Source organism: Castor canadensis, chromosome 13, assembly GCF_047511655.1.
Source record: "Castor canadensis chromosome 13, mCasCan1.hap1v2, whole genome shotgun sequence".
NCBI lineage: Eukaryota > Metazoa > Chordata > Mammalia > Rodentia > Castoridae > Castor > Castor canadensis.
The window spans coordinates 56815606-56828481 of record NC_133398.1 but is presented as its reverse complement, the minus strand read 5'-3'; the positions used below and the strand labels follow the sequence as shown (position 1 = coordinate 56828481).

At 39.9% G+C, this 12876-nt stretch overlaps 1 protein-coding gene across 7 annotated transcripts in view; it reads right to left on the bottom strand.

Annotated features, from left to right (window-relative positions):
- The window catches only part of Frem1 (FRAS1 related extracellular matrix 1), a 148170-nt gene that overhangs the window by 114583 nt on the left and 20711 nt on the right, over positions 1-12876 (bottom strand). For all 7 annotated transcript variants that reach the window (XR_012440433.1, XM_074051823.1, XM_074051824.1 and 4 more), the window contains exons 2-3: positions 5205-5702; positions 2-96 (exon numbers count right to left, since the gene is read on the bottom strand). Coding sequence is in view for 6 of the 7 variants with exons in the window: in XM_074051823.1 (XP_073907924.1) it covers positions 2-96; positions 5205-5438 (329 nt within the window). In the remaining variant the exon portion in view is untranslated. The remainder of the gene's footprint in view (position 1; positions 97-5204; positions 5703-12876) is intronic.

Here is a 12876-nt window from a genome sequence, read left to right as displayed (position 1 = left end):
CCTATAAAGCCTAAGCTTCACAGTGTCTTCATCAAGAATCGGGCAGCCGTTGTGAGTATACCTTACTTCATTGGGGAGGAAATGGCAGTCAAAGACCTAGTCCACATTAAGAAATGGAAAAATACTTATGAGAAAACTGGTACAGTTTCATTTTTCCAGCATTAGAGTACCGCCTGGAAAAACTATGGTCTGGTAATGATGTGTGTGTGTGAATGTATGCTTTAACAACCACCTCTACCCTATGTCTATGCCCACTCGCCATCCAGCTGGGCCTTGTTTTTGTCCATATCTAAGTTATGAGAATCCAAGCACATAAAGAAAATAATTTAAGAGATATTACTTCTCTAAACAATTATCGCTTTACAGACAATAGTGCTTTTTAACTATGCTTCCATTTATTGAATTTTTATTTACCCCCTTCAGGGGTTTATAGCAATTGAGTTGGAAAAGTTTTTCTGTGTGTCTGCAGGAAAAGGCTAGCATTAACCCACCCGCAAACACACTGCGTTTGTTCTGGGTATTTATGCTCTTCTTTTATTTCTTTTTCAAAGAACATTTTTACATTCAAGGACACTATCGTGTCAGCCACCAACTGTGGACACTATTGAGACTGATTGACCAAATCCAAATATGGCCCACAGTTGTTTCTCACACACCTGTAAAAATGGCTTAAATAGTAGCACAAGTGACTGATGAGACATAGAATCTCAATAAAGTTATAATTAACTGTGTCACCTCACTCACACTTATTAAGGAAATTGCTGTTTTATTTGGGAATCTTAGGCGTTCAAAGAAAAGTCTTCCCTTCCACTCATATGATGACCTTCCTTCTGCCCAATCTGCCTTAGAGTTCTGAGAAGATAGGCCTGAGGTGTTTCCTCACTATGGAGTTCATGGTGTTCATGCTGTACATTTTACAGCCTTAAACATTTTCAGACAACATAATCCACCCTGAGAAGACATTGTCACTTTTACGAATGATTTTCTTGTCTCACAGATATTACTGGTTCTCCTTTTTAATTGGTAACCAGGAAGGAGATAAAAGGAAGCCCTTCCCCATATCACTGACAAATAGTCATGGTAATAAAGAGACAATCTGCTCTGTTAAAAGAAACATCTGTTTTATGTTTCGTAATATGTTTTCCTTTTATAAAAGGCGACAACCATAATTGTCCATAAATTTACTAACTAAAACAAAGGAGAGCTAAATCCTTTTCTAATTACTGTCTAGCTCTGGTTTTTTCCACTTCAACTGCTTTTCAATTACAATTTATAATTAAATTGTCACACATTCCTAACTCATTACTCACTTTAATGACAGTAAACTGGTTCAAACTACAGATATTTTCTTACACTATATTTCCTATTCAAAAAAGTAATCTCAACACTAAACTAAGGTGCTTTTCCAGCAGGAAACTTCTTGCTTCGGCCCAGGTGTGTGAAGTGCTGTGTGACGAAGTCTTGTTCTAACACATGAGGACAGCACATCCTGGAGACCTTGTCTAATTGACTACATCCAGGGGGTTATCTAAACAGAAGGTACTGGAGTGCACCCACTGCAACCCCTTTCTGAATATCCAATAGGAAAATGAACCTGTTGGTTCTAAGACAAACTTCAGTAATGAAATGAAAACAGTAATTGAACAGATGTTAAACAAAACATTTTCTGTGCAAATCACATGAAACTGCTCATTACACAGCAGGGTGCTGTTAATACAGTCATCTCCTCAGGAATGGGTCACATAAACCTCGCTCTCAGATTAAGCTAAAAGCTCTGTTAAAGAACAATGTTTAGGCTCGGGGTGTGGGGGTGTGTGTGTGTGTGTGTGTGTGTACATGAACATGCACCCTTGTATACTTGGCTATGCTTAATTTAAAAGACTCATAATAAATAAATCCCTGGGGAGAGCTGAACCAGCTCCTGTTAAAAACGAAGCACAAATTTCCCAAAACCCAGACTTTACTTGGGAATCTTGTTTCTGCTGAAATTATCAGAATAAAAATAGGAGCAATCACCGGGCAGTTTGAGAAACAAAGTTTTCACTCTGTATAAATTTTTCTATAACACAAACCTCTAATATTTGGTAAACAGTTGATGTAACTCCACATTTTAATGGTCTCCTCTATCATAGAGCAAATTTTAGAAGATACAAATCATATGTCCACTTTAGATGATGTAAGTCAACTTGAGACGTCATATTTATTTCTAGAAATACTCTGAACATTCAGGACTTGAATCCACTTTATAAAAAATGAGCACAGCAGACTAAGGTGATCAGTGTTTGGAAGTGTTCCTTAGCAGTCAAGAATTTCCTAAATCAGCAAATCAGATCAGTGGTTTTGTTGTTTCTGCTTCATATTCTCTTCCTAGTAACTATATTTTTGCCTTAAGAATCACAAAAAGTCTACAATGAAGATAACTTGGAGTTCAATTCCAACTCAATCCTTGTTGGATAAAAGGATATTTGGTTTTTAACCTAATTCTAGTCACTTTAGAGCCCTTTTTGCTCCCAGGACCTCAGAGCAGGCCAAACCATCAAAACCCTTAAAATATCCTAAAAACACATCCTGGGGCCTGGGCCTGTAACTTAGTGGGAATGTGCTTGCCTAGCAGGAGTAAAGCCTGGGTTTGATCCTCAGCACTACAAATAACCAACAAACAAAATTCATAGTTAATTTCATTACTTTCAGAGGGGGCCATATGTGATAAGAAGTCAGAGGCTACCCTGGGGTGAAGACAGGACAGCCCTCAGAGGTTGGCCTAGGTAACAATAGGTCCTCTCCATATTGCCTTCTAAGAAGAAACCAACCAGTGAATAGCAGGGCCTTTGTCTTGATCAGTAGGGTATGCCTGCTTGGGGTCTGGGCTATATAAGACAATAGCTTAGGCAACTTGTCACTGGGAACTACTGGTGGGAATTTTGCTTCTCCTTTCTCCCCCAGACTCACTTGGATATAAGTGTTAGACATCTTTAAAATACATTGACTGAACAGGAAACCAACATCAGTTTTAATAAGGTACCCATATATATCAGAGTAGCCTTGGTTTCCTGCTTTATCAAGGACTTCAGTCTTCTAGGAACAGGGTCCTATCTGCTGCCCCTCAAAACTCTAAGAATTTTCATTTTGCTTGTGACCCCAGCCCCTATAGTCCCTGTCTGCTGCTAGGCTTATTTATATCACCTACCCATTCTGTTTAGATCCTTGGGTTCCAGTATGAGCTATCCCAGTGTGATGGTTAACTTAATTGTCAACTTGATTGGATTTGGAAATGCCTAGGAAATTAGTAAAGCATGTGCATCTGTGATGTCATCTCTAGAGATAATTAGATCAGGAAAGCTCTAAACTAATGAATGGTTTAATCCATTGATGGGTTTAAAATTTGAATAGATTATTTGGAAGTGGTAGAACTGTAGAAGGTGGGGCTTAGTTGAAGGAAGTAGGTCACTGAGATGTGTGTCCTTGGGGGCTCTATCTTGCCCTGGTCCCTTCCTGTGAACTTCTCTGCTCTGGTTCCTGGCCACCATGATATAAGTTGCCCTGCTGCCATTCCCTCCCCACCATGATGGACTAAAAGCTCTAAAACAGTGAGCTTTATTAGCTTCCTATCTTGAATTGCTCTCTTGGGTAAACTGGTCATAGAGACAATAGTCTGACTAATATACCAGGTCTGTCCTTTTTTTCCTGACTGATATACCCTTTCAGAGTCAAGGAATGTTGATAGAAGGTGGGTAGAAGTTACAGCTACGAAACACTTGGTAATACCTAAAGCCATTGTTGTACTCTAACATTTTTTGATACCCATTTAAGGCTCTTGAACTCTTCAAAACAGCTGAAGCTGTTAAATTGAGAAATTCTCACAGAAAACTGTAGTGAGACATTTGGTTCCTATCACAGCATGAATATTCCCATTGTGAGACCCTCTTCCTTAGTATTTTGATGTGTTTCAGATACAGTCTATAATTTCAAGTGTGGTAAATAGATTGTCTAGAGATAACAATTGGTGTTACCATCTATCTAAGCCTCTCTATCCATCTCTATCACACCTAGTTCTACTTGGAATTAGCTCATGGAATATACTTCTGTAGCCAAATGGAAAAGAAATAATGTTTACAATTAGGATTGGAGCATATTCCAGAGGCAGCAGCAGCATCTAGTGCTGAATATTCTCAAGGTCATTTGCACTGGGAGCAAAATTAAGCCACAGTAGGAACAAGTAATGAACCAGAAGTGATTTTCTGTTAGGTACAGGGCTCAACTCTGACCTTAATAAAACAATATATGAAAAGGCAGACTTAGAAAGTAACGCTTAGCCCTACAAAGAGAGTGACAATGGAATCTCCTTAAATAAAAAGGTCTCCAAGGTTTTGATTAAAGGGGAAATATTTAGGCAGACATTTTTTTCAAGCTATGAATATTTAGAGTTCTTCACATCTCTTTTCCACTTCTCTTCCTTTACTCAAGTGAATGTTCAAGTGATATTAATAGATGAAAATGTCTTCATGTTTATCCTTGCTATTCTGAGGTCAAAAGTATGTCCTAAACATATCTTGAAATGTTGATATCTTATCCAAAGGAAGCCTGACTGGCAGTGGATAACATGATTTGCAGCAGGAAGAATCCCATACAGATTATGGGATGGTCACAGAATATCCTACATGTGACTGCCCGCTATAACCCTTAGAAGGCTGGAAGGATGTCCTCTCTCTCTCTCTCTCTTCCTCTCCAACAAGAGACCTGTAATTCTCTTACATTCTGCTTTTTTCCCTGGATGCTCAGCTACTCTGTAGTATCAAGCAGCTGGTAAAATACACAAGACTTCCATCCAGTACAAGTGAGACACTGGAAAGGTTTGTTAATACATAACTAAGAAAAGATACGTGCATCCTTATTAGTTTGAAGCTGGCTTCCTCCACATGTGTTAGCATGGTTCAGCGTGAACTCTCTTGATTGCAGGCCTGTTACCTGAAATCAGTCAAGAACACTCAAAACTAGGTTCCACCTCACAGAGAAAACAATACAACACCATGCCTGTGAACTTCAGTTCCACCATGTCAAATGTGAACATCTTACAGTACTCACCTTTGATAGTTTGAGAGGAGACCTTTTTACCTGCCTGTCCTCCCTTCCTTCCTCCCTCTTTCTGTTCCCCACACTCTCACATCTGCACTGCTACTCAACAGAAATTGTCCAATACAACCTACCTGTGGAGTGAGTGTCCCAACCCTCTGGGTTATTGGCTCATTCATCACAACCTCCACTTTGCATGCATCTTTCTCACTGGAGATGGCAAACTTCAGGTCATCTCCGGACAGGAAGGCAGAGCTGCCCTTCATCACCCTCAGCCCACGGTTCACGGTGATAAAGGTGGGGCTGGCCCACTCCAGGACCAGCAGGAGCAGCAGGGCTCTGGGCCCACCCCAGCCTGGAGCGTTCATGCTGACAGGGCCACCTCTCTTCTGTCCACAGGCACAATCTCTTCAACAAAAGAGGTCTCCTTGCTTCCTCAGCGAGTGTCAGCTCGCAGTCCAAGGGGCAGGGCAAGGGGTCCTGACAGCATGCCCCGTGATCTTAACATGCCCCCTCCATTCAGATCCAGACAAGGAGGCCTTTCAGGCAATCCCAGGGCTTTTAATAAAACTCGCTGATCTCTCCTGACAACGCTGGTGAGATTAATGTGCCTTCCAAGTGCTTTTCTAATCCTGCAAATGGGAAAAGGAGTCAGAGGAAAGCAAGAGACCAAAAGGTTTGTGCAGCCATTCAAAAGATCACCACCAACAAAGGGACCTTTCAACCAGCCTATAATTTCAGCTTAATTAAAAACAAATAAACTAACTTGACCTCCAGGCCCATCTGAAAAGCAAGGCAGCCATTTCACTACTCTGCTTGTAGCTGCTACTTTCTGCCCCTGCAGACCCCAAATTGGGATGTCAACTGTGTGGTCCTGCAGGAGACTGGCAGCCACATTGCCCCAGTGCAGCAGCTGGTCCTCTGAGCTCCTAGGAAGTTGTTGAGTTCTTTGCTTTCTCTTCCTCATATGTTACATAGGGACTACAATCTAATTTGTGTCAGGGAGCTGACAGGACTATTTGTGCCTTGCTTGAAAACATGCTTAACTCTGGATCAAAGCAACCCAACTAAGAAACAAGCTTAACAATTAGTCACATTGACCCACTTTGGCAGGCAATGAAATCACCTAAGAAACACTTGAGTGGAAACTGGAGAAAACATTTTTTTTCTCAATGAGCATGTAAGTTTTTGTTTATGTGCAAAAGGGACTATGGATCAAGTAACATAGCTTCCATACATGGGTAATGGCATGGTATATGTACATGTACATTTATATTATCCACAATGCCATTACTTTGTCAGGTACTGGAGTTGCACAAATGGAGTCTTTGTACCCCAACCATTTTCAATTTCATGATTTCTTTGTTCTATAAAAACTGAAAAGATTTTATCCAAAGTAAAATGTAATCAAGCATATCCTTAAATTCAGGGTATGTTCAGGAGAATTAATAGAAGTGTGCTATGCCACAGAAAAACACCATGCTGGGGTTTAGCTCACTAGTAGAGAGCTTGGCTAATGAGTCTTACATTTTAATGATTACATTTCTCTATATAACCAAGGGGTACCAAAATAAATTTTGTCAGAGGATGTACACAAAGGTGCTCTGGCACCCCATGCTCCACACACCACTCCCCCTCACCATGGCCACCATTTAGCAGCTACTAGGAAGATGGCACCTGCTGGAGATCAATGGCTTTGTTGAATAAATGAAGGCAGTAGGAATGGGAATGGCTCTTCAAAACATGGGTACAATGCCAAACAGATTGTCACCGCTCTTGACACCAAAAATCATACCATAAAAACCAAGGACACTTTTTGAGAAGTACAGTTTTCTTATAAACTGATAGAAAAGTTTGAAGAAACTACAGTTGATGGCAGAAAACTCAGAATGAGGACAACTTTACAGATGGAGCACTGGTTCAATCAGGAATGGATTAGGAAGGGAAGCACAACAGCAAGACAAAAAAAGGAAGATGGAGAATTGGTAGTTGGATGTGTCATGAATGGTGTCTTTTGAACTCAGGTCTATGAAAGGTGGAATGAAGACCCCATCGTCTCTTGGCAGGAATTAGCTGAGGGAATGAACAAGCTCAGTTCATTGAGCAAATCTCCATGCTGCTGCTTCTTTCTCATCAATGTGTTAATTATCTTCATTGCAAATGTTTTCAATGTAACTATTTCAAAGAACAGCCTTAATTAGAAGCATCTCTTTGGTTAGTAAATAGATGTGTTTATGCTACTCTTATAAATGCCTCTGTTGCTCCACCTGTATCTAATACATTCACGGAAGACACATTGCCTTGTCACTATTTGAAACTTTTATTTCAAAGCAGGGCCTGACCTGTGTCACCTGAGAGGGTGTGTGCTTAACAGATTGGTCTGTTTTTAATGGTGGTAGTCTGAAAATAAAACTGTTCACACACTCCCACTAGCCATGTTGCCTACACTCAGGCTGAATTGGGTTGGCTTATTTCTGTGGGAAAAAATGCAAATTTGATTGTTGAACTTTCCCAACAAAGTAAAATGTTTCCCGCCCCCACCCCCCATTTACATTTGGCATCTAAGACCACACAGGAAAGCAGCCCATTTGGGGAGAGGAGAGCTAAGTGTGTGTCTCTCCAAGCTGGGAACAAGGGGGGAAATGTTGCTTTCTGAGATTAGAACTGGGTAAGTCAATACATCAAAGCTGCAAGGATTCTACCCTGCCTTGAACTCTTAACTCACCTGGTCTCCTTTACAGATTCTTCTTGTACTTCCCGACCCATGTTGGGGCACTAGAGTCCAGTCCTTGGACATGTTTTGTACCTAGCTTCACTCCCTAGAGATCTTATTTCTTGGCTTTAAATACCACTTACATGCTAATGAATCCCAAACTTACAAATGTAGCCTGGACCCTCTGCCTTAACTCTAGAGTCATATATGCAACTTGACTAGATAGCTCCATGTACGTGTATAACAGACCTCTCATTGTTTCTATTGGGGAGGGGATTGAGACAGGGTCTCACTGCATTGCCCAGGCTAGTCTGGAACTCACTATGTTGCCTGGCTGGCCTGGAACTTGTGATACTCCTGCTCAAATGCTAGGATTACAGACATGCATCCCCATACACAGACTCTCACTCTTTATGCAGCCAAAATTGAGCTCTTGATCTTCCCTCCTTTAGTCTTACCTGAGTTAATGGCAATTCCAACTTTTTGGTTACTCCCTTCTTTATCTCACTGTCTATACCCAAACAGACAGAACAAAAAAATTAAAAATCCTATAGTTCTTTGTAGTGTACAGACCTTAGGGTGAACGCCAATAATTCTCCCAGTATCCAAAATTCCTTGCCCTTGAATGTCAATGAAACCAACCAATAGCAAAGGGACTGGCTCAAGTGGTAGAGCACCTGCTTAGCAAGTATAAGGCCCTGAGTTCAAACCTCAGTGCAGCCGAAAACAAAAACCAAAACAACCAACAGAGTGAGTCAAAGGTGAGGGTGATTTCATAGCCCTTGTTTACATTTTATCATACAGAAGATGCTCTCAGCGGAACCAGCTAGATGCTCTCTTGCAGACCTAAAGCAGGAAGGCTCCACAAATTCTTCTGTCACAAGGAAATGAATTCTGCCAACAATCTGATTGAGCTTGAAAGTGGATTCTTCCTCAGTCAGTCACCCAGTGAGAATGGGGCCCTTCAGCACTTTGACTGCAGCCTGGTAACAACCAAAGCAGAGCACCAACCTAGCCATGAGCAGACCCCAGACCAATGGAAACTGAGAAATAAGAAATTTGTGTCATTTTAGGCCACAGTTTGTAGCAATCTGCTATATAGCAACAGAAAATTAATACAGATATAATTAATGCTGATTAGTACTAGTCACCAGGGCACAAAGGGCAGATACATCTTTCTTCTCAGGTGTGGCCACTCTCCTTGTGGGAGGAAGGTGAATCCCAAATAAAACCAAGGAAAGCAGCAAAATGGAGAGGTGCCCATGGGATCACACCCAATAGCTGTGGCCAAAGGATTAGTCAGCTGTGGGTGTCAGACTCCACAGGAACAGTCCTTGGCAGAGGTGGGTATATGCATTTTGTCCTGCGATTTTCTTCTCCTACCACCCACTCAGCCAACAGCTGAAACAAATCCCCTGGGAAGCCCCACAGACGTCTTGTGTTCTATGACGCATTATAAAACAAGGACTGTGATTCAGAGTCAAGTTCCTGGTGCTTGTTTACATTGTGAACCACTGGGCAGTTGGTCTGTAGACCATCACTACCATTACCTTTGACAACAGATCACAATTCCATTACTATAGTCACATTTTTACAGCAAGACCTGGCAGAGTATGAAAAAATCAATCTCAATGGAAGGAAAATATCTTAGAGGATTTGCCATATTTCATAAATTTGTGTCTAATAACTTTAAGTATGTTTTGGTTTAGCATTGTCATAATAAGCAAAGCAATGTGGACCAAAACAAAATAAATCAATCAAAATCTGTTTTGTGTTAGCAACTTAAAATGCCAAACAAGCTCCTGTCAGATATATTTTTAAGATAATATAGCAAATGTTTTTTTCCCTTTCTCTTATGGTAACTTACTATCTCTTTTCCAGTATCTACCTATGACAAGAATGTCTGTTTATACCACAATACCCTTTTTGCCTTCTTTTATAGAAATAGAAACTTTAGCTGGTACATAGTCACCTAGATCACAGTCACTCTTACAGTTACCTAGGCCACATGATCAGATCCTGGCCAATGGGATGAAGAAGAGACAACACATGACATCCCTGAGAAACCTTCTTTAAGAGATGCCACATGTCCATGTCCCATTTTCTTTATGCCTTCATCCATGTTGTTTGCCAGATTGGAGATGCTGTCTTGCATCTTGTGCACATGGCAAAATTAGGTTCAATAAATGTTAGAGTATGTTTCATTTTTCTTCCTCATGGTCTTCAGACAGGATGTGTAATAAAAACCTAATTTTAGTATTTCAAAAACAAGTCGAACTACACAATTGGGAGGGGGAAGAGGAGTACAAGAGTAAAAATTTACAAATGCAACGTCAAACAAAACTTTTCCTTCAATCAGGAACTAGATGATGACTGCAAAATTAGGTGCCATGAAAATCAAAACAACAAAGAAAAAGCTTTATTCGTTTTAATTCCATTTTAATTTTGCTCCTGCAATTTTTCTCTTGGTGTTGGGAAACACCAAGAATATGGACATACCATGAGAGACACTGCAGTTTTTTTGTCACTTAAAGTGGTGGCAGGAGAAGGGAAAGAGAAAAGAATTTGGGTGAACAGATTGAGAAAGAATAAAAAGAAAAATAGCAAAGCAAATCAAGACTTTGAGTCAAACAATATTTCACAGGTGATAAAGGGTCTTTTATCTCCCTCCCTTACAAAATGGTGATGATTGCTTTGTCTCTGTTACAAAATTATGGCATCTAGGGACAGCCAATATTTACTTGACAACACCCTAATGGGAAGCCCAGCACAACATGAGAATTTCATTTTCTTGGTCTCAACATAGGACCAAGTCAGATGCTCAGAATTCCTCTGTGCACAGCTTGCTCTAATAGCTACTGTGGACATACATGGGACTTGCACAATTACTGGGGGTATTTGGAAGCAGAAGTAGGAAGGGCACTCAACTAGACTTCCTAAGGGAGCTTATAAAATGACTTTCAGTCACAGCAGATTTACTTTGATTTTGCAATAGAAACAAATCTTGGTTCAGCTGTTTCTCAGAATTTCAAAGTCCTCATGTCTCACCTACAAATCAGTTCTGCTCCTAATGATCATTTATCCACCATTACCTTTTTTAATTTATGCAAAATTCATGACTTCTGAATATGCCTGTACAAGTCAATAAAAATGTGTAGAAAGTCTTCTGTAGAGTAGGGAACCACACTGTCTTGAATTCTTTCTTATAAAAATTCATACAAGTTTCTTTATCTAAACTTTCTTTCTTGAAAAATTCCCTGAACAGAAGAAAATAATTTAGTAACATTTCATTTGGTGGAGGAGAAATGTGTGCTCATACTTATTTCATAATTACACATTCAGTTTAACCATAGGAGTCATAAGAGTATATACTTATATCTTGTTGATAAGAACATGACATTCCTGTCACTGATTTGAGATAATCTGTTCACAACACGAAAAAAATGTATCCCAGCTGCACTGCAGCTTCTTAACTCAATGGAAATTCTTGATGGTCAACAGTAATGATGTGCTCTGAAGAGAATAGTTTCTGTTCTTCTCTGGAATTTTGCAGCAGTTGCTCTACAACACAATGCAATAAAGTGACTTCCCCTGCCTGTGCCCGGCACAGATAGCAAGATATCATCGTCTGACGAAGCTTTTTGTTAGCTTTACATTTTACAGAATTCATATGTGACCTGATATTCTTCTCATCAGTGCTTTAAGTAGCTATTACCATTTTACACCTTGCAACACCCTAAAGTCCTTTAAGAAAGAAAATAAACTAACAGAAAAATAGCATTTTACATTAAAAGAACAGCCAACCACAAACAACCCATCCCACCACCCAGCATACAGAGATTTTTGAATCCTTGACTAGACTGGTAAAGAAGGCTAATGAAGGCTTCCCAACTTCTGCTCCACACTTCAAACATTACAATGCCAGTCAGAATAAACTTGAAAGCTGTCCTGGAATTTTTATGATGTGTTTTTAAAATCATCCATAATTTTCATATGAATAATTTCCAAAGTAATTCGTGTAAATCAAATTTTAAAGTTTCAGGCTTACTGTAACTGAATATAATGATCTATAGAACAACTGAATTAAATCCATACCACATGTGATATAAACCAAATCCAAATCACAAGGGGCACTGAATGTGAATCAGGAGAACCTGTCCTCAGGGGACAGCTAGCAGGTTGAAAGTTGAGAAAGTGGCTCTCTTTTCTGGATTTTAGATAAGGAAATTGAGATGGAAGGAGGGTATTAGATCCACTGTCCCCTCCAGCCCTAAAACTCCCTGAGGTAGGGAAGTCTAATTGCTCCTCTTATAGCCAGCAGGAATGCACATTTTAAATGCCTGGCCCCAGGTCACAGCAGGAGCAGCAGTGCTGTGGGAGAAGCATCCTCACGCAGAACTCTCCTCTCTCTTCCTCCCTCCTGAGGACCTCATTGCGAATTTGAACCCAAGAACCACATTCTAGGAAGATGCAACCTTAAGCTAGTTCTTGTCTTCCAAGAAACTCTTAGGGAGCCTTAGTTATTCACTTACTCCCCAAGGATGGAAAACCTTTGCAGCCTTAGCAAATATGGGGTTTTCAAAGTGAGTTCTCTCAGAGAGAATAGAATAAGGGAAAAGAAATAGTCAGTAAATACTAAGACTTTTTCTTCAACAATCTTTAGTATGAGCTATGTATACATTCCTTTCTTTATGTTTTTTGCTTACTAATTCTTTCTTACTATATACAGCCACTGAACTATATTCTTCAAATACATCTTTTCATTCATTTCTCCTAACAAACCTACAAAATTGTCTCTGTGTTATTCTGATTTTATAGAGAACAGTAACTTTAAAAGGTGACCTAATAATCACAGTAAAAACTAACACTTATTAAGTGCTTACTTCATGCTAGGCATGGTTCAAAGTGCCTACATTCATTATATTGTTTAATCTTTACAATGGTGTTAGGAGGTAAATAGTGACTTTCTAGATTTGGAAAATGAAAAGCAGAGTGGCTAAAGAACTTAACTAGGGTCATCAGCTTGATTTTGTACTCTAAATCAGAGCCCAGTTTGCCCAACTCCCAAGTCCCCTGAACGTAACTTCTATATT